The sequence below is a fragment of the Squalius cephalus genome (assembly GCF_949319135.1).
Source record: "Squalius cephalus genome assembly, chromosome: 2".
Lineage (NCBI taxonomy): Eukaryota > Metazoa > Chordata > Actinopteri > Cypriniformes > Leuciscidae > Squalius > Squalius cephalus.
Genome location: NC_137123.1, coordinates 11,282,070 through 11,304,915, shown reverse-complemented (window position 1 = coordinate 11,304,915; position 22,846 = coordinate 11,282,070). Strand labels below are relative to the sequence as shown.

The following is a 22,846-nucleotide window of genomic DNA, read 5'->3' as shown; positions in this document are numbered from 1 at the left end:
GCTATAAATCTCCACCTCCAACATCCTCACACTCATAGCCTACTAGCCGAGACTCTTCTTTGTGTGCACAGTTGTGACGTAATGACGCAAAGACATGCTCGAATTTCCCGTGGAAATCCACCAGTACCACTGGAATTAAAAACAGTATTACAAGCTTACGATTTTGAATCGAGCTACGGCAAGCAGAGAGTTCTGAACACTGGCTGGTTATGTACTTGCTCAAAAAATGATTTTGGATCATTTTTAACCCAAAAAAGCTACAGACTGCAGCTTTAAGTAAAAAAGTAATATTCAGAGATTTTATTAAGTTAATAAAGTTATATATTACTGTAATATTTACTAAGCCACATAATTATTTTTTAGATGCTACTCAAAACATCACCAGCAGCGGTCCAACAGTCACACCAGAGACGACCTCTGCTGGTAATGTAGTCTGATGTTTCCTCTGTTCTATTGTGTTTTGTCTGAATGTTTGTGGATCTCTAGAAATGAACATGTGTGTGAGTGTGTTTGTGTATCTAGATACAGATGATCAGAGGTGGACAGAGTTCTCATATCTACATGAGCTCTTTTTAGTGTGTGTTTAATTCATTAGTATTCATCAGTCATTATTTTTTTCAGCTGTTACACTCTAAAAAGTTTAACTATGATTTGCTCAATTTTTTTTGTGAAACATTTTTACACTAAAAAAAAATTAGTACATTTTAAAGCTGTGAGATCAATGAAATATACTGTATGAATTGAGTAAATGCAAGTAAAAAGATTAAGTAAATCTTAAGTATAAAAGTACTATTCAGAGATTTTATTAAGTTAATAAAGTTAAATATTACTGTAATATTTACTAAGCCACAGAATTATTTTTTTAGAGATTACTCACACCATCACCAGCACCGGTACAACAGTCACACCAGAGACGACCTCAGCTGGTATTGTAGTCTGATGTTTCCTCTGCACTCTAAAAAGTTTAACTATTATTTTTTTTGGTGAAACATTTTTACACAAAAAAAAAAAAAGAGTAAATTTTAAAGTTGTGAGATCAATGAAATATGCTGTATGAATTGAGTAAATGCAAGTAAAAAGATTAAGTAAATCTGAATTTTAAGTAAATTCTTTACTTAAAAAAGATTAAGTAAATCTTAAAGCTGCAGTCCGCAGTTTTTCCTCTTTGTCGCTAGCCTGGAAATCCCTAAATCTAAAAGATTAATGGTCTGGCGTCGACTAATGAAAATCGGCCACCTCGAGGGGCGGCACCAAGCATGCATTTGAAAATCTCACTGCACGCAACTGGATAACACTCTTACCGTATCCGGTCAGCAAAAGAGCAAAAACGTCCTTCTTGCAAAGGAAAGATTCGAGCGCCGTCTTCTGTTCCTCTTTTAGAGAAAAAGCCAAGTCTAACTCCTTCATTGTAGCGGCCAAAGCCGTATCAAACAAGTGGTGTTCATCCATAGCCATCTTGCAATGTTTACTAATGACTTCGACGTCACATCGCTGTCATCATCCGTTTAGCTCGCCTCTGGCCCGCCTATATCAGATAACCCGATGTGATTGGTGCAGCTCAGATCGAGGGGCATATTTAATGAGCTCCATTGCTCGACACCAGAGTAACTCGCTGAGCAAATTCAACTTGTGCTCTCGCGAGAACTCTGGATTACCAGGGTACTTTGTCGCCATCTCAGTTCGAAATCTGCAATTGCAGTTATTCGCTGAATTATCAACTTTACGTGCGTTGTGTCTCGGCATGGCACAGCGCGGATGAATCCAATGTTTTGAGGGGAATGTGCGGCTGTCAATCACCGCGCTGGTGGAGTGGATACTGTCATTCGCAATCACAGATTATACTTTTTGAAAGTATGACCAACATAAGAATTTTCACCGGAAAATGTCGTCTGAACGAGTAAGTAACATCCACTTTTGTTATATCCAACTAAGGGGTAAAAAAGCATTGCAGTAAATCGCGCCGATTAAATCTAACGATCACTTATCATATCACGTCAAACCGTGAAAATTATACTTTGTTCTCAAATTGTTAATGTTAACAACATTACAATATTACACAATATTGCCTAAATTTAAACTCATTTAACAAACATTTTAGAAGTAAAATTTAAACATTTAAACATTCAGGTTGCCTATTTCAAGTGTAATCAACCAGTCTGTTAACCAATCTCCACCAGATCAGCGCTGGTTCTCATGCCGGAGACGGACTCGTGCTCTGCGGGTGAACTTCGAATTTCAGACCGCCATCCTGCGTTTCACTCATAGCCGAAAGATACTGCGAGCGACTGACTCCATAACCTGCTAATAAACAAACAGTGCGCAGTTCTGAGGACATTTTATCATCCAAATTAATTATAATCATTATCATTAGGAATAAAGTTGTGTGTTTTATGCAAGGCATTTCAATCACGCAAAAAGACAGGCGCGACTCGTTTAGGTGTGGAATTACACCTGTATGTTGTTTTGCATTAAATAAAATGATTTAAAGCACAGTAATGATTTTATAGATAAAATAAAACATACACACGCCTTAATTTCACAGAGGAAATGCACTAATTCTGCGACGCTGAGAAGAGAAGAACTGTTCTGGACTGGAGAGAGTTCAAACAGCCCGCACTCACTCAACCGTCAGAGGGTGGGGGAGTAAACTGGGAAAACCCAGACAACTTCTGGCAAATTTAGATTTGCTCTGCAAGTAGTCTGGCAAAGAGCTCATTCAAGACCATTTCTAATCCATCAAAATCACGGCACCAATCAGAAACGTTGGGGCGGGCTTTAAACGATGACGATCGCTCTGATTGGTTTTAGGTCTATCCAATTGCGCCCAGAGGCATTTGAGCGACGTCTGTTGGGGAAGCGCACCAACTTTTAAATGCATTATTATATTCAAATTGCAAACACAAGAGGACAGTCTCCATGAAAGACCCACTGGCAGATGAACGTGCTACTACATTTCTCTCCGAAACGGTAGGAAATTAAATTAGATTTAATAGAGGATTTTAACTGTGACAAGAGGATTGACAGGGTGACAGGATGCACGCGACAGATCCGTCCGATAAAGATGACGAAGTAGTATGTCCCAAAGCTTGCCTACTTTTTTGCTACACATTCAAAAGTAAATACATTTTCTTCACAAAAAGAGTACATACTTTTATGGCGTAGTGTAACTTAGGCGAATTGGGACGCAGCATATGGCTTTACACGATGACGATCGCTCTGATTGGTTTTAGGTCCATCCAATTGCACACAGAGGCATTTGAGCGACGTCCGTTGGTGACGCCCCTTTGGAAATTAGTTATTAATGAAACTTTGCCAGACCATAACTCAGTTACTACTGAGAATGGTCTGGTTTTAACCAGGCTAGTGGGGGAGGGGTGCATTGTTTAAATTGAGTAAACTTACTAAATTTCTTAAGAGTGTGTTATATATTAATAATATTAATTTGAATTAAGTAATATTTTTGTTTCTTTAAATAGATCAGTTTAATCAAATATTTTGATTGAAATTTCACAAATATATTAAGTGTATTATAAATAAATAATTGGTTAGTCAAATACTAAATTATTTTAGTGAAAAAAACTTAAATATAACTGTAAATTTGAGATAAAATTACCTGTTGGATTTTTAGTCAATTATTTTGGTATGTTTAACTCAAACAATCAAGTAAACGATATTCGGAGATTTTATTAAGTTAATAAAGTTAAATATTATTGTAAAATCTACTAAGCCACAGAATTATTTTTTTTTAGAGATTACTCACACCATCACCACCACCGGTACAACAGTCACACCAGAACCGACCTCAGCTGGTAATGTAGTCTGATGTTTCCTCTGTTGCATTGTGTTTTGTCTGAATGTTTGTGTTGTGATCAGAGGTGGACAGAGTGCTTATTTCTACATGAGCTCTTTTTAGTGTGTGTTTAATTCATTAGTTTTCATCAGTCATCATCTTTTTCAGCTGTTATCACCATTAAAAGTTTAACTATGATTTACTAAATTTTTTTGGTGAAACATTTTTACACTAAAACAAATGTAGTAAATTTTAAAGCTGTGAGATCAATCAAATATACTGTTTGAATGAGGAAATGCAAGTAAAACGATTAAGTTAATCTGAATTTTAAGTAAATTCTTTACTTAAAAAAGATTAAGTAGCTGCAGTCCGCAGTTTTTCCTCTTTGTCGCCATCTCTGTTCGAAATCTGCAATTGCAGTTATTCACAGAATTATCAACTTTAAGTGTGTTGTGTCTCGGCATGGCACAGCGCGGATGAATCCAGTGTTTTGAGGGGAATGTGCGGCTGTCAATCACCGAGCTGGTGGTGTGGATACTGTCATTCGCAATCACAGATTATACTTTTTGGAAGTATGACCAACATAAGAATTTTCACCAGAAAATGTCGTCTGAACAAGCAAGTAACATCCACTTTTGCTCTGACCAACTAAGGGGAAAAAAGCATTGCAGTAAATCGCGCCGATTAAATCTAACGATCGCTTATCAAATCACGTCAAACCGTGCAAATTATACTTTGTTTTCAAATTGTTAATGTTAACAACATCAGCATTGCATGACTACATTTAATGCCCTTCCGATATTTGTCCTTGTTTTCGCACGGGCCAGTTGCAGTCTCTTTTTTTCTCTGAAGTCTTTCGCGTTTTACAACGGGTGAATCTCCAGTTGTCACTGGTGATTGTCATTTGAACCTTTCTGGATCCGCCATCAAATTAATACGTTTAATTATATCAAGTGCTGTGAGAAAAGGCTATAAATCTCCACCTCCAACACCCTCACACTCATAGCCTACTAGCCGAGACTCCTTCTTCGTGTGCACAGATGTGATGTAATGACGCAAAGACATGCTCGAATTTCCCGCGGAAATCCACCAGTACCACTGGAATTAAAAACAGTATTACAGCTTACGATTTTGAATCGAGCTACGGCAAGCAGAGAGTTCTGAACACTGGCTGGTTATGTACTTGCTCAAAAAATGATTTTGGATAATTTTTAACCCAAAAAAGCTACAGACTGCAGCTTTAAGTAAAAAAGTAATATTCAGAGATTTTATTAAGTTAATAAAGTTAAATATTACTGTAATATTTACTAAGCCACATACTTATTTTTTAGATACTACTCAAAACATCACCAGCACCGGTCCAACAGTCACACCAGAACCGACCTCAGCTGGTAATGTAGTCTGATGTTTCCTCTGTTCTATTGTGTTTTGTCTGAATGTTTGTGGATCTCTAGAAGTGAACATGTGTGTGAGTGTGTTTGTGTATCTAGATACAGATGATCAGAGGTGGACAGAGTGCTTATATCTACATGAGCTCTTTTTATTGTGTGATTAATTCATTAGTATTCATCAGTCATTATTTTTTTCAGCTGTTATCACTCTAAAAAGTTTAACTATGATTTACTCAGTTTTTTGGCAAAACATTTTTACACTAAAAAAAATGTAGTAAATATTAAAGCTGTGAAATCAATAAAATATACTGTATGAATTGAGTAAATGCAAGTAAAAAGATTAAGTAAATCTGAGTAACTGCATCTGGTACATTAACAAATAAAACTGAGTAGAAATAATTTAACATTTAAACATTTAAAAAACAATATTTATGAGTAATATTAACTGTTTTTATTTATGAGTAATATTGACTTGTTTTTTATTTCCTCTAAACCTTTGTAAAATACAATTCCATGCAACCACCAGTATACATGACATTGGCCTTTATTGTGGATGAGCAATACAGCAAATTTTACAGTTTTAACATGTAGCCTATACAATATTGCCGACATTTAAACTCATTTAACAAACATTTTAGAAGTAAAAATGAAACATTTAAACATTCAGGTAGCCTAATTCAAGTGTAATCAAATGTAACCAATCTCCACCGGATCAGCGCTGGTTCTCGTGCCGGAGACGGACTCGTGCTCTGCGGGTGAACTTCAAACTTCAGACCGCCGTCCTGCGTTTCACTCATAGCCGAAAGATACTGTGAACGACTGACTCCATAACCTGCCAATAAACAAACAGTGCACAGTTCTGAGGACATTTTAGCATCCAAATTAATTATAATCATTATCATTAGGAATAAAGTTGTGTGTTTTATGCAAGGCGTTTCAATCACGCAAAAAGACAGACGCAACTCTCGTTTAGGTGTCGAATTACTGTTGTTTTGCTTTAAATAAAATTATTTAAAGTACAGTAATGATTTTATAGATAAAATAAAACATACACAGACCTGAATTTCACAGAGGAAATGCACCAATTCTGCGACGCTGAGAAGAGAAGAACTGTTCTGGACTGGAGAGAGTTCAAACAGCTCGCGCTCACTCAACCGTTGAGTTGTGTCAGGGTGGGGGAGGGGTGCAGTTTTAATTGAGTAAACTTACCGTATTTCTTAAGAGTGTGTTATATATTAATAATATTGATTTGAATTAAGTAATATTGATTTTTTTTTTAAACAGATCAGTTTAATTCTCCATTCTCAAATATTTTGATTGAAATTTCACAAATATGTTAAGTGTATTATAAATAAATAATTGTTTAGTCAAATACTAAATTATTTTAGTGAAAAAAACCTTAAATATAACTGTAAATTTGAGATCAAATTAACTGTTGGATTTTTAGTCAATTATTTTGGTATGTTTAACTCAAACAATCAAGTAAACGATATTCAGAGATTTTATTAAGTTAATAAAGTTAAATATTACTGTAATATTTACTAAGCCACAGAATTTTTTTTTTAGAGATTACTCACACCATCACCGGTAAAACAGTCACACCAGAACCGACCTCAGCTGGTAATGTAGTCTGATGTTTCCTCTGTTGCATTGTGTTTTGTCTGAATGTTTGTGGATCTTAACCTGCTTACCACATTCCTCTCTATTGTTGTCAATAAACCTCCTGTTGTGCCTCATCCTCCGTGTCTGAGTCTACCTCCGTAACAGAAGTCCGGACCCAAAAACTGACCGCAACAAGATGGGCATCTTCCTCATGCCCTAGACCCAGCCGTACTGCTTCTCTCCATCTCCCTGGACCACCGCCCGGTCGAGGAATATATCGAGGAGTTCCTCGAACTCACGCACCAGGTGTCCTGGAATGATATGACCCTCAAAACCATCTTTTGGAGTGGTTTAGACGATCCACTCTTCAAGCAATTACCAGCTGCTGCCACCACTTGTTCCCTGAAGAGGTACATTAATAACATTTGGTGGCTGTGGTATTTGCATAATGGATCGTCCTACACCTTTGAGGAAGCAGTTTCGGACTCCCTTTGCGTCCCTGTCTCCCCACAGTCTCGTCCTAAAATGGCTGCCATTCCAAGTCTTGTCCCGTCAAGGCTGCCATTCCAGAGTGAGAGTCTCGTCCCGTCATTGCCGCCATTCCAGAGTCTCGTCCCGTCATTGCCGCCATGCCTGAGCCCTTGGTCAAGATGGCCGCCGCCGTGCCTGAGTCTCCAGTCCCGTCCAGAGTCCAGAGACGACTCCAGTCCCCGTCCAGAGACGACTCCAGTCCCCGTCCAGAGACGACTCCAGTCCCCGTCCAGAGACGACTCCAGTCCCCGTCCAGAGACGGCTCCAGTCCCCGTCCAGAGACGGCTCCAGTCCCCGTCCAGAGTCCAGAGATAACTCCAGTCCCCATCCAGAGTCCAGAGATAACTCCAGTCCCCGTCCAGAGACGACTCCAGTTCCTGTCCAGAGTCCAAAGACGACTCCAGTCCCCATCCAGAGGACTCCAGTCACCGTCCAGAGTCCAAAAACGACTCCAGTCCCCCTCCAGAGTCCAGAGACAACTCCAGTCCCCCTCCAGAGTCCAGAGACGACTCCAGTCCCCATCCAGAGTCCAGAGACGACTCCAGTCCCCGTCCAGAGACGACTCCAGTCCCCGTCCAGAGTCCAGAGATAACTCCAGTCCCCATCCAGTGTCCAGAGATAACTCCAGTCCCCATCCAGAGGACTCCAGTCACCGTCCAGAGTCCAAAAACGACTCCAGTCCCCATCCAGAGGACTCCATTCACCGTCCAGAGTCCAAAAACGACTCCAGTCCCCCTCCAGAGTCCAGAGACAACTCCAGTCCCCCTCCAGAGTCCAAAAACGACTCCAGTCCCCCTCCAGAGTCCAGAGATAACTCCAGTCCCCGTCCAGAGACGACTCCAGTTCCTGTCTAGAGTCCAAAGACGACTCCAGTCCCCATCCAGAGGACTCCAGTCACCGTCCAGAGTCCAAAAACGACTCCAGTCCCCATCCAGAGGACTCCATTCACCGTCCAGAGTCCAAAAACGACTCCAGTCCCCCTCCAGAGTCCAGAGACAACTCCAGTCCCCCTCCAGAGTCCAGAGACGACTCCAGTCCCCCTCCAGAGTCCAGAGACGACTCCAGTCCCCCTCCAGAGTCCAGAGACAACTCCAGTCCCTATCCAGAGATGACTCCAGTCCCCCTCCAGAGTCCAGAGACGACTCCAGTCCCCCTCCAGAGTCCAGAGACGACTCCAGTCCCCCTCCAGAGTCCAGAGACAACTCCAGTCCCCCTCCAGAGTCCAGAGACGACTCCAGTCCCCCTCCAGAGTACAGAGACGACTCCAGTCCCCCTCCAGAGTCCAGAGACAACTCCAGTCCCTATCCAGAGATGACTCCAGTCCCCCTTCAGAGTCCAGAGACGACTCCAGTCCCCATCCAGAGTCCAGAGACGACTCCAGTCTCCGTCCAGAGTCCAGAGACGACTCCAGTCCCTGTCTAGAGTACAGAGATGACTCCAGTCCCTGTCTAGAGTACAGAGATGACTCCAGTCCCTGTCTAGAGTACAGAGATGACTCCAGTCCCTGTCTAGATTACAGAGACGACTCCAGTCCCTGTCTAGAGTACAGAGATGACTCCAGTCCCTGACTAGATTACAGAGACGACTCCAGTCCCTGTCTAGAGTACAGAGATGACTCCAGTCCCTGTCTAGATTACAGAGACGACTCCAGTTCTCGTCTAGAGTACATATGCCCGTGTCCATGATGGCCGAACCTGGGGTCCTGAGCAAGGCCACGAAGGACCATCCTCCCTGGTCTCTCGAGTTGTTGGCGCCGCCCTGGAGTCTACATAACCTGCCTGCTTACCCTCTGGTCAAGACTCTAGGACACAAATATTTTCATATTGCTTAGATCTGCATTTATCAAGATAGTTTAGTTTATGGGGTTTAAGCATGAAGTACTTTAATTGGATTTCTAGTGTTGTCAGAATTATTTGGTGCCCAAGCAGTAGATTTAATACAACCTTACTTCATTTACAATTGTCAGTACAATTTTCATGTGTAAGGTTTGGTCAGGCAAAGTGGTGATTATTTCATACTCTGCTGGTAAATATATTTACATGTGCCCTTTGACCGCAGTATTATTGTGATTTTTTTTAATTTTTTTTTTATTGTATTCATCAGTCATTATTTTTTCAGGTGTTGATAGAACAGTCAGTCTATGTATATCTACATGAGCTATTTTTGTTGTGTGTTTGTTAATTCATTGGTATTCATCAGTCATTTTTTTTTTTCAGCTGTTACTAACATCATCAGCACCAATACAACAGTCCCACCAGAGACGACTGGTAATGTAGTCTGATGTTTCCTCTGTTGCATTGTGTTTTGTCTGAATGTTTGTGGATCTAGAAATGAACGTGTGTGAGTGTGTTTGTGTATCTAGATACAGATGATCAGAGGACAGAGTGCTCATATCTACATGAGCTCTTTTTAGTGTATGTTTAATTCATTAGTATTCATCAGTCATTAACTATGATTTACTCAATTTTTTTGGTGAAACATTTTTACACTCAAAAAAATGTAGTAAATATTAAAGCTGTGAAATCAATAAAATATACTGTATGAATTGAGTAAATGCAAGTTAAAAGATTAAGTAAATCTGAGTAACTGCATCTGGTACATTAACAAATAAAATTGAGTAGAAACAATTTAACATTTAAACATTTAAAAATATATATTTATGAGTAATATTAACTGTTTTTATTTATGAGTAATATTGACTTTTTTTTATTTCCTCTAAATCTTTGTAAAATACAATTCCATACAACCACCAGTATACATGACATTGGCCTTTATTGTCGATGAGCAATACAGCAAATTTTACACAGTTTTAACATGTAGATACAATATTGCCTACATTTAAACTCATTTAACAAACATTTTAGAAGTAAAAATGAAACATTTAAACATTCAGGTAGCCTAATTCAAGTGTAATCAAATGTTAACCAATCTCCAAGGGATCAGCGCTGGTTCTCGTGCCGGAGACGGACTCGTGCTCTGCGGGTGAACTTCAAACTTCAGACCGCCGTCCTGCGTTTCACTCATAGCCGAAAGATACTGTGAGCGACTGACTCCATAACCTGCCAATAAACAAACAGTGCACAGTTCTGAGGACATTTTAGCATCCAAATTAATTATATTCATTATCATTAGGAATAAAGTCGTATGTTTTATGCAAGGCGTTTCAATCGCAAAAAGACAGGCATTTAGGTGTCGAATTACGCCTCTATGTTGTTTTGCTTTAAATAAAATTATTTAAAGCACAGTAATGATTTTATAGATTAAATAAAACATACACAGACCTGAATTTCACAGAGGAAATGCACCAATTCTGCAACGCTGAGAAGAGAAGAACTGTTCTGGGGCCTCATTTATAACCGTTGCGTACGCACAAAACAGGCCCTGAAAGAGGCGTACGCCACTTCCGAAGCATAAGTTGTGATTTATAAAGACAAACTTGACGGGAAAATGTGCGCACCTGCACGCAAACTCTGACCCATGCGTACGAAAGTTTTGGAGATGGAGCAGTTTGGCGACACCGATGGTGAGCTGGAGTTGTGTCTTTTTGGTCACTTTTAGACAGAAAATCTAAAGAAAATTAAACATATACAGAAAGATTATACAAATATACTTTCACTCACCAAGCCTATCACTTGAAGCAAATATCCATCCCTTCTTAAATGTCCGCGCCAGCGAGCGCGTTGGGCCGTTTAGTGAAACTGACGCAAATACCAGTTTAAATAAATAAAATAATGATTTAAACTATGTTTTACTTCTGATATAAACATTTAGATTAAATATGCCATTCAAATTAATTGAGTTAAACACTTAAACATGAAATCATTACTGAGAAGTTACAACATTTTTTTATATTCAAATTCAGTCAATAGAAATATTTGTTGTGGATGCGATGTTTTTGAACACTTTTCCTGTAGCGTGCTGTGTTTAAATGTTTTAACCACAGAGAATTGCTTATCATGATAATACCAGAATGTCTGAGAAAATAGTTTCGTGCAAATAATGCCCAAGGCCTATCTGTTTCCATTAAAAATACAATTCGGCCAGAGGGAAAGAGTGAGAAAAACTTTCTCTGAAATGTATTTTATACACTATTTGATTTATGGCGTACGAACGGTTTTATAAGTCTCAATATTTTTTTGCGTACGCCTTTGTTGGCTTTCGGGCGCACGTACACTTTTAGTAAGGTTCCTACGCACAGTTTTATAAATGAGACCCCTGGACTGGAGAGAGTTCAAACAGCTCGCGCTCACTCAACCGTTGAGTTGTGTCAGGGTGGGGGAGGGGTGCATTGTTTTAATTGAGTAAACTTACTCTATTTCTTAAGAGTGTGTTATATATTAATAATATTGATTTGAATTAAGTAATATTGATTTTTTTTTAAACAGATCAGTTTAATTCTCCATTCTCAAATATTTTGATTGAAATTTCACAAATATGTTAAGTGTATTATAAATAAATAATTGTTTAGTCAAATACTAAATTATTTTAGTGAAAAAAACCTTAAATATAACTGTAAATTTGAGATCAAATTAAATGTTGGATTTTTTGTCAATTATTTTGGTATGTTTAACTCAAACAATCAAGTAAACGATATTCAGAGATTTTATTAAGTTAATAAAGTTAAATATTACTGTAATATTTACTAAGCCACAGAATTATTTTTTAGATACTACTCAAAACATCACCAGCACCGGTACAACAGTCACACCAGAACCGACCTCAGCTGGTAATGTAGTCTGATTTTTCCTCTGTTCTATTGTGTTTTGTCTGAATGTTTGTGGATCTCTAGAAATGAACACGTGTGTGAGTGTTTTTGTGTATCTAGATACAGATGATCAGAGGTGGACAGAGTGCTTATATCTACATGAGCTCTTTTTAGTGTGTGTTTAATTCATTAGTATTCATCAGTCATTATTTTTTTTTCAGCTGTTATCACTCTAAAAGGTTTAACTATGATTTACTCAATTATTTTGGTGAAACATTTTTACACTCAAAAAAATTTAGTAAATTTTAACGCTGTGAAATCAATGAAATATACACTATGAATTGAGTAAATGCAAGTAAAAAGATTAAGTAAATCTTAAAGCTGCAGTCCGCAGTTTTTCCTCTTTGTCGCCATCTCAGTTTGAAATCTGCAATTGCAGTTATTCACAGAATTATCAACTTTAAGTGTGTTGTGTCTCGGCATGGCACAGCGCGGATGAATCCAGTGTTTTGAGGGGAATGTGCGGCTGTCAATCACCGAGCTGGTGGTGTGGAAACTGTCATTCGCAATCACAGATTCTACTTTTTGGAAGTATGACCAACATAATTTTCACCGGAAAATGTCGTCAGAACAAGTAAGTAACATCCACTTTTGTTCTGACCAACTAAGGGGAAAAAAGCATTGCAGTAAATCACGCCGATTAAATCTAACAATCACTTATCAAATCACGTCAAACCGTGCAAATTATACTTTGTTCTCAAATTGTTAATGTTAACAACATCAGCATTGCATGACTACATTTAATTCCCTTCCGATATTTGTCCTTGTTTTCGCATGGGCCGGTAGCAGTCTCTTTTTTTCTCCGAAGTCTTTCGCGTTTTACAACGGATGAATCTCCAGTTGTCACTGGTGATTGTCATTTGAACCTTTTGTGGATCCGCCATCAAATTGATAAGTTTAATTATATCAAGTGCTGTGAGAAAAGGCTATAAATCTCCACTTCCAACATCCTCACACGCAATATAGCCTACTAGCCGAGACTCTTCTTTGTGTGCACAGTTGTGACGTAATGACGCAAAGACATGCTCGAATTTCCCGCGGAAATCCACCAGTACCACTGGAGTTAAATACATTATTACAAGCTTACGATTTTGAATCGAGCTACGGCAAGCAGAGAGTTCTGAACACTGGCTGGTTATGTACTTGCTCAAAAAATGATTTTGGATAATTTTTAACCCAAAAAAGCTACGGACTGCAGCTTTAAGTAAAAAAGTAATATTCAGAGATTTTATTAAGTTAATAAAGTTAAATATTACTGTAATATTTACTAAGCCACAGAATTATTTTTTAGAGATTACTCAAAACATCACCAGCACCGGTACAACAGTCACACCAGAGACGACCTCAGCTGGTAATGTAGTCTGATGTTTCCTCTGTTCTATTGTGTTTTGTCTGAATGTTTGTGGATCTCTAGAAATGAACATGTGTGCAGATGATCAGAGGTGGACAGAGTGCTCATATCTACATGAGCTCTTTTTAGTGTGTGTTTAATTCATTAGTATTCATCAGTCATTATTTTTTCAGCTGTTACACTCTAAAAAGTTGAACTATGATTTGCTAAATTTTTTGTGTGAAACATTTTTACACTAAAAAAAAATTAGTACATTTTAAAGCTGTGAGATCAATGAAATATACTGTATGAATTGAGTAAATGCAAGTAAAAAGATTAAGTAAATCTTAAGTATAAAAGTACTATTCAGAGATTTTATTAAGTTAATAAAGTTAAATATTACTGTAATATTTACTAAGCCACAGAATTATTTTTTTAGAGATTACTCACACCATCACCAGCAACGGTACAACAGTCACACCAGAGACGACCTCAGCTGGTATTGTAGTCTGATGTTTCCTCTGCACTCTAAAAAGTTTAACTATTATTTTTTTGGTGAAACATTTTTACACACACACAAAAAAAAAGAGTAAATTTTAAAGTTGTGAGATCAATGAAATATGCTGTATGAATTGAGTAAATGCAAGTAAAAAAATTAAGTAAATCTGAATTTTAAGTAAATTCTTTACTTAAAAAAGATTAAGTAAATCTTAAAGCTGCAGTCCGCAGTTTTTCCTCTTTGTCGCTAGCCTGGAAATCCCTAAATCTAAAAGATTAATGGTCTGGCGTCGACTAATGAAAATCGGCCACCTCGAGGGGCGGCACCAAGCATGCATTTGAAAATCTCACTGCACGCAACTGGATAACACTCTTACCGTATCCGGTCGGCAAAAGAGCAAAAACGTCCTTCTTGCAAAGGAAAGATTCGAGCGCCGTCTTCTGTTCCTCTTTTAGAGAAACGGCCAAGTCTAACTCCTTCATTGTAGCGGCCAAAGCCGTATCAAACAAGTGGTGTTCATCCATAGCCATCTTGCAATGTTTACTAATGACTTCGACGTCACATCGCTGTCATCATCCGTTTAGCTCGCCTCTGGCCCGCCTATATCAGATAACCCGATGTGATTGGTGCAGCTCAGATCGAGGGGCATATTTAATGAGCTCCATTGCTCGACACCAGAGTAACTCGCTGAGCAAATTCAACTTGTGCTCTCGCGAGAACTCTGGATTACCAGGGTACTTTGACGCCATCTCAGTTCGAAATCTGCAATTGCAGTTATTCGCAGAATTATCAACTTTACGTGCGTTGTGTCTCGGCATGGCACAGCGCGGATGAATCCAGTGTTTTGAGGGGAATGTGCGGCTGTCAATCACCGAGCTGGTGGTGTGGATACTGTCATTCGCAATCACAGATTATACTTTTTGGAAGTATGACCAACATAAGAATTTTCACCGGAAAATGTCGTCTGAACGAGTAAGTAACATCCACTTTTGTTCTAACCAACTAAGGGGTAAAAAAGCATTGCAGTAAATCGCGCCGATTAAATCTAACGATCGCTTATCATATCACGTCAAACCGTGAAAATTATACTTTGTTCTCAAATTGTTCACAACATTCACAACATTACAATATTACACAATATTGCCTAAATTTAAACTCATTTAACAAACATTTTAGAAGTAAAATTGAAACATTTAAACATTCAGGTTGCCTATTTCAAGTGTAATCAACCAGTCTGTTAACCAATCTCCACCGGATCAGCGCTGGTTCTCATGCCGGAGACGGACTCGTGCTCTGCGGGTGAACTTCAAACTTCAGACCGCCGTCCTGCGTTTCACTCATAGCCGAAAGATACTGTGAGCGACTGACTCCATAACCTGCCAATAAACAAACAGTGCGCAGTTCTGAGGACATTTTAGCATCCAAATTAATTATAATCATTATCATTAGGAATAAAGTTGTGTGTTTTATGCAAGGCATTTCAATCACGCAAAAAGACAGGCGCGACTCGTTTAGGTGTGGAATTACACCTGTATGTTGTTTTGCATTAAATAAAATGATTTAAAGCACAGTAATGATTTTATAGATAAAATAAAACATACACACACCTGAATTTCACAGAGGAAATGCACTAATTCTGCGACGCTGAGAAGAGAAGAACTGTTCTGGACTGGAGAGAGTTCAAACAGCCCGCACTCACTCAACCGTCAGAGGGTGGGGGAGTAAACTGGGAAAACCCAGACAACTTCTGGCAAATTTAGATTTGCTCTGCAAGTAGTCTGGCAAAGAGCTCATTCAAGACCATTTCTAATCCGTCAAAATCACGGCACCAATCAGAAACGTTGGGGCGGGCTTTAAACGATGACGATCGCTCTGATTGGTTTTAGGTCTATCCAATTGCGCCCAGAGGCATTTGAGCGACGTCTGTTGGGGAAGCGCACCAACTTTTAAATGCATTATTATATTCAAATTGCAAACACAAGAGGACAGTCTCCATGAAAGACCCACTGGCAGATGAACGTGCTACTACATTTCTCTCCGAAACGGTAGGAAATTAAATTAGATTTAATAGAGGATTTTAACTGTGACAAGAGGATTGACAGGGTGACAGGATGCACGCGACAGATCCGTCCGATAAAGATGACGAAGTAGTATGTCCCAAAGCTTGCCTACTTTTTTGCTACACATTCAAAAGTAAATACATTTTCTTCACAAAAAGAGTACATACTTTTATGGCGTAGTGTAACTTAGGCGAATTGGGACGCAGCATATGGCTTTACACGATGACTATCGCTCTGATTGGTTTTAGGTCTATCCAATTGCGCACAGAGGCATTTGAGCGTCGTCCGTTGGTGACGCCCCTTTGGAAATGAGTTATTAATGAAACTTTGCCAGACCATAACTCAGTTACTACTGAGAATGGTCTGGTTTTAACCAGGCTAGTGGGGGAGGGGTGCATTGTTTAAATTGAGTAAACTTACTCAATTTCTTAAGAGTGTGTTATATATTAATAATATTAATTTGAATTAAGTCATATTTTTGTTTCTTTAAACAGATCAGTTTAATTATCCACTCTCAAATATTTTGATTGAAATTTCACAAATATATTAAGTGTATTATAAATAAATAATTGGTTAGTCAAATACTAAATTATTTTAGTGAAAAAAACTTAAATATAACTGTAAATTTGAGATAAAATTACCTGTTGGATTTTTAGTTAATTATTTTGGTATGTTTAACTCAAACAATCAAGTAAACGATATTCGGAGATTTTATTAAGTTAATAAAGTTAAATCTTACTGTAAAATCTACTAAGCCACAGATTTTTTTTTTTTTTAGAGATTACTCACACCATCACCACCACCGGTACAACAGTCACACCAGAACCGACCTCAGCTGGTAATGTAGTCTGATGTTTCCTCTTTTGCATTGAGTTTTGTCTGAATGTTTGTGGATCTCAAGAAATGAACATGTGTGTGAGTGTGTTTGTGTATCTAGATACAGATGATCAGAGGTGGACAGAGTGCTTATATCTACATGAGCTCTTTTTAGTGTGTTTAATTCATTAGTATTCATCAGTCATTTTTTTTTTTTCAGCTGTTACTTACAACCCCACCACCGGTACAACAACCAAACTAGAAACAACCCCAGCTGGTAATATAGTCTGATGTTTCCTCTGTTGGATTTTGTTTTGGCTGAATGATTGTGGATCTCTAGAAATGAACATGTGTGAGTGTGTTTGTGTATGTAGATACAGATGATCAGAGGTGAACAGAGTGCTTATATCTACATGAGCTCTTTTTAGTGTGTGTTTAAAGGGGAACATGGCAACTCTCTAGCCATTTCTTCGCCGATTTTCCCTTTTGTTGTTGCATGTTTTCTCAACGAGCTCCCCCTACAGCTGTGGGCCGTATATTTCACAACACTGTAGTAAAAAAGTCTCACTTGCGGCACCCTCCTCCCCCTTTCTACCTCTGCTCATGTGCATTTGTTATAGAGCCCGACCGATAAAGGATTTTTAAGGCCGATACCGATACAAATATTTGGTGATTTAAAAATCCGATATTCCGATATATCGGCCGATATATATATTTTTAAAAAATCCAGAAACGCGTAACAAAACATGAACAGTTCTGATAAATATTATTTATAAAACTAGAAACTTAAGATATGAAAACAACCTTTGAACAAAAAAAAAAAAAAAATCAACTATTATTATTAATATTGACAGTAATAATTAAAAAAAATCAATGATGATGATTATTATCATCATTATTTGTATTATTATTAAACAAGACAAAGGTCATTCCGTGTGTGTGTGTGGTCATGGGTTCAAAACAAGAACTGATAAGATTGTAAATGTGTACCTTGAAATGCAGTGTAAGTCGCTTTTGATAGCGTCTGTCAAATGTCCATTTGCATTTTGATTATTTCGAGAACCGTTCATCCAATCGACTTCACAAGGGAGTGTAGTGTCGCATTTGGTGCAATAGCCTATAGATGGACACGCGAGATGCCACACGTTCAGAATTAATAAACTTTTAGTAAACTACAGAACAGCACGAGCGGGAAGCGGTGCACCTCACGCGGGCAGGGCTGGCGCGTGAGCAGCGCGTATTTTTTTCGGCGTCCATGTTAATCAATGAGTGCATTCACACCGGGAGCAGGAGCAGGAGCAGCGCGTGAGCGTCCAGCAGGAGCGTCGCGTGAACAGCAGTGCAGCGGGTGTTTCGGCGCCGAGTCTATTTTTGCTGCGCCGCTTACACTGAATTAAAGTGACAATGCATTGATCATGGCCAAAATACACTGCAGTTTTATCCAAAAAGTGCATTGATAATATCTATTGTGTTTTAAACAGTCAATCAAATGACCAACAGCAATTTAAAAAGAAAACAAATGTCCAAAAACAAACTTGTTGCCCGAGTAATAAAAACAAAATGAACCAAAAGTTATATAGGCTAAATGAAATTATTAATAAAATAAGCTTCTTGACAAGTCTTTTCTCTTAAATGTATTTGAAAACGAAATAAAGCAATGCCAACTTATCCATTATGCTCCGAGAACGGACACTGCAGTGATATAAAACGCACACGTCTGTTAAATTAAGCAATACTTTTAAGGTAGTCTAATATTTTTCTGACTAACAAATTACTGACACAGTAAAGGGTAGATTTAAATAAAGAGAAACGAAATTTAAATAAAGAAAAACGAAATTTAAATAAAGGAAAACGAAATTTAAATAAAGAAAAACAAAATTTAAATAAAGGAAAACGAAATTTAAATAAAGAAAAAACGAAATTTAAATAAAGAAAAACGAAATTTAAATAAAGAAAAATGAAATTTAAATAAAGAAAAACGAAATTAAGTTAAATTAAAAACAAGATTAATTTAGATTGATAATAAGGGGTAAAAAGGCTAATACATTTTGTTTCTACTATTATTCTATTTTCCACAATGTCAAAGCAACGCAGCTTAACCCAAAACACAAGCTCAGGCATGCACTTCACAAACTCCGCTGTTCTGCGCTCTAGCCTTTCCGCGTGGCTCGAGCCGCATTTTAGACGCGTGTCTCACACAGGCAGTGTGCAAACTCCAACCTGTTAACATGGGAGCCAAAATAAAAACGAACATGCCACGCAGCTGAGACGCTCACGCCACGCAGCCAGTGTGTCGCCGGCCTTATTCAAGTGCGAATGAGAACTGTTTCGCGGGGGATCCCAGGTGTGCAAAACAAAAAAAAAAAGAAAAGGAATATTCAAATGTCAAATTTTCAAATCGAATACCAACCCACCGAACGAATATTCGAAATATTCATTTATCGGCCATTATAAATGCCGATACCGATAGTTTGGAAAATGCCTAATATCGGCCGATAATATCGGCCCGCCGATATATCGGTCGGGCTCTATGGTGTTTTGCATGTAAGAGTTTCCATGATGCATATGGGCAGATCTTGTAGCAACAGGGGTGGTAGCCATGGTTGCGAGAGAGAGTGACAGTTGCCCAAACCAATCAATTGTTTCGTCCCGGATGGAAATAATGAGCTGTGTTTATTGCAGATTAAAAGGTCTACAGTCACTCGATTTTTATACTCTCTTTTTCAGAGCACTTACATTTTAATTATGTATTGGTATATAAAGACAGTTTAAAGGTGCAGTGTGTGATTTTTAGCGGCATCTAGTGGTGAGGTTTGCGAATTGCAAACAGTCAGTCACTCACTGCACATCCCTCAAATTTCAAACTCGAATGAGAAGCTACGGCGGCCGACATAGGATCGGAAGATGTCGTCGTCTGAGTCAGCAGAGAGTAGCAAGTCAAGCAATGAGGTTTCTTTATATTATATTTTATATTAAATTATATTTACTTAATTATTCAGTAAAACCACATGTTATTGTGATTGTTATTTTTACTTGTTCATCATTGTGTTAGTCTTTTATTCACTGTCTTTACCATAGCCTGTTTCCATGCTAGTTAGTATCAGATAAGAGCATCAAAGCAGCTAGGTAAGGGGAAATAGCTACCGTTACGATGTCCGAGGCGTCATTCAGACAGCATGTTTTTCTCCACGTTTGCAGAGTCAGGGACAACCTGAGTATTCTGCTGCGTCTTTTTCTGCTGCTTCTCATTCAAGTTAGTGACGAAACGCGCTCTGTAGCCCTGTTTGTTCGCTGTCGGCTACGGTAGAAACATGACGTCACAATATGTCGACCTTCATAGAAGGGGGTGCCTGCGGTTATGTAGATATAAATGACTCCTTCTAAGGTAATAAAAACATAACGGTTCATTAAGTAAGGTTTTTATACACCACTGAAAACATAGTTATGGATCTTATATTGCATTTCTGTCAATAGATCCTCAGAAATATCACACATTGCACCTTTAAACAAACAAAACAAACAAAATTCTTACCTACCCTACCTTTAATGCAATAGTTTTAAATAATTTGAATAAAATCTTTTTATTACACAGGCGAACTCAGAAACCAGCAGGATATAAATGCAGTGTAGTTTTAATAATAATAACAATATTTATGTCATGACAACTCTCTGAGAGATTGGTATGGTAACACAGATTGGCATGTTAATGGAAATGGCAATGCTAATGTATTTGTTCTTGTTGGAATAGATCTGCTATGCTGTTGCTACTGCTGAGAAAGTCTCTGAGACTTTCTACTGCCAATACATTCACAGACATTGCTGTGAGCATGCAAGGCATAATGCTGATCCACATGTAACTTACAAGAAATAACCCCCAAGAAAGCTTGAGACATGAGAAAATTGCAGAGCCTTCCTTACAAAACATTTTCTTTAGATGATTTACAGGCTGTACAGCCAATTCAGATAAAGCTGAACAGTTACACAGCTTTTCCCAGCTGCTCTAGATTTCACATATCATATATGAATATATGATATATGAATATATGATCATATATACATATATGCAGGTGTTTGTCGTTCTCCATAAACATTTGCAATTGCTGATAAAACACAAAATGAAAGTAAAGGGTCAAGAGCCCAACTAAATCAAACACTGATCTCCATAATGATGACCTCAAACCAAACATTTTCAATAAGATATCAACATCTAAACCTCTGTTAATTCTCAATAAGATCTTCTGTAGACGTGTGACAGAAATAAAGTCAGTCTGGTTAGTAATAAGTGAAGCTGGTAATGCTGTTGGTGGAGTTGTTTAATCAGATCTTCAGAGAGTTAATGTCTTTCTGAATAAAGTTTTAGTTTGTGTTCTTATTACTCTTTCGAAAGATGATTGAAAGAATGTTTCAGGAACATCACACTAACCTTTAAATAACATTCTAGTAACATTAAGGAAACTGGACATTTTTATGTTCTTGGAATGTTAGAAATCAACGTTCCTATAATGTTGAATTTTAAATGAAAATTAAGTTGAAAGAACGTTTGAGGAACATTATACCTTTTAAAACACGTTCCTCTAACGTCAAGAAAACTGGACATTTTTCACGTTCCCAGAATCAACACTGAATATTTGGAGAACGTTATTATAACAAAAGTCTGTTAACTGGGACTGCATGCACACATTAGCATAGCTAATGAAAACTTTGCCCTTGAAAATAAATGAATGCATCTGTCACAAACTGCTCTGAGACACAAAGGTTGAGGATCCAAATGCAGTGTTTATTGAACAGAGTAATCCAAAGACATAATCCAAACTACAGGCAAGGTCAAACACAGGCAGGCAGTGCATACAAACAAACACAACAAGGCAGGGAATACGGCCAAAAGAGTAATCCACGGAACAGGCAAGAAATCCAAAACCAAGAGACATGGAACCAGGGAGAATGCTCGGAATTACAGTGTAACACTAAACAAGACTTCACAGGGAATGAATGTGAAAACCAGGCTATTATAGGGTGAGTGAACAAGATGAGACACAGGTGAATGTGATCATGGCTGATTAGTCTTGAATGACAATAGTCTGATGTGGAGTGCCCTCTGGTGGCTCTCATGGGCACTCCAGCGGGTGACTGTTACAGCATCATTCAAGTTATGCAGCTAAACACGTTAACCCTGTTGAAAGCACAAATGCTTATTTCACTTGAACCATTTCTCATATACATAGCGTAGACTGTGTATCCTCACTGCAATTACATACAACAGACTGCTTGCTGCGCCATAAACACAATTACATAAACTCTGCAGATTAAATGCTTAGTAAATCACGCCACAGACTTTTAAAGGGGTCCTATTCGCTTTTTCAACTTTAGTTAGTGTGTGATGTTGCTGTTTGAGCATAAAAAGATCTGTACAATTTATCGAACATTTATCGAAGGCCAGCTAGTAGTCCCAGTGCTTATAAACCTCACTCCTCTGATCTCAAGCGATGCTCTAGCCACTGATGCTAGATGCTGCAGCCATAACCTCCTTGTTAGAGCACCTGACGCCCACGCCAGAGACACGGATTTGGGGCCCGGAAGGAGTGAGTGAGGGGTTACACATGGTTCTGAATGTGGCTTTCAAGATAAACTCCTCCTAATGAAACATCTGAGCCTGATTTAATTTTCCATCTGTTATTGTTTCAGTTGCTTTACAGCCGGTCACTTCCACAACATTTACTAGTTCAATTTCTTCAGGTGAGGATGATGATAACCCGTCCGTTTACACGTTCTTTCAACTGTATCCGATTCATGTGTTTACACTTGCCATTCTATCTGAAACATCGCACATGCTTAAAGGGTTAAATTCTCTTGCATAGATGGAATGCTTGATGCTAGCGAAAAATGCGAAAACTCGAAAAATGCTTGATGCTAGCTCTGCAATATATGCTAAGTTCGCCAAACATCACCATGATTTTGAGGCAGAGGAGGATGAAAAGTGCCATCATTGCAGCCTGCGCATGTGCTTCAGTTATTGTGTGCGAGAGAGATCTCAGTACTGGCGGGAGCATATTGTGTTTAAATAT

At 38.4% G+C, this 22,846-nt stretch overlaps 1 protein-coding gene across 1 annotated transcript in view; it reads left to right on the top strand.

Moving 5' to 3' along the window:
* The window catches only part of LOC307152184 (uncharacterized protein), a 93,914-nt gene that overhangs the window by 51,851 nt on the left and 19,217 nt on the right, over nucleotides 1-22,846 (top strand). Inside the window, exons 8-13 of the mRNA XM_079860598.1 lie at nucleotides 9,531-9,581; nucleotides 11,981-12,040; nucleotides 13,371-13,430; nucleotides 13,849-13,908; nucleotides 16,747-16,806; nucleotides 22,467-22,517. Of these exons, the coding sequence (XP_079716724.1) occupies nucleotides 9,531-9,581; nucleotides 11,981-12,040; nucleotides 13,371-13,430; nucleotides 13,849-13,908; nucleotides 16,747-16,806; nucleotides 22,467-22,517 (342 nt within the window). The remainder of the gene's footprint in view (nucleotides 1-9,530; nucleotides 9,582-11,980; nucleotides 12,041-13,370; nucleotides 13,431-13,848; nucleotides 13,909-16,746; nucleotides 16,807-22,466; nucleotides 22,518-22,846) is intronic.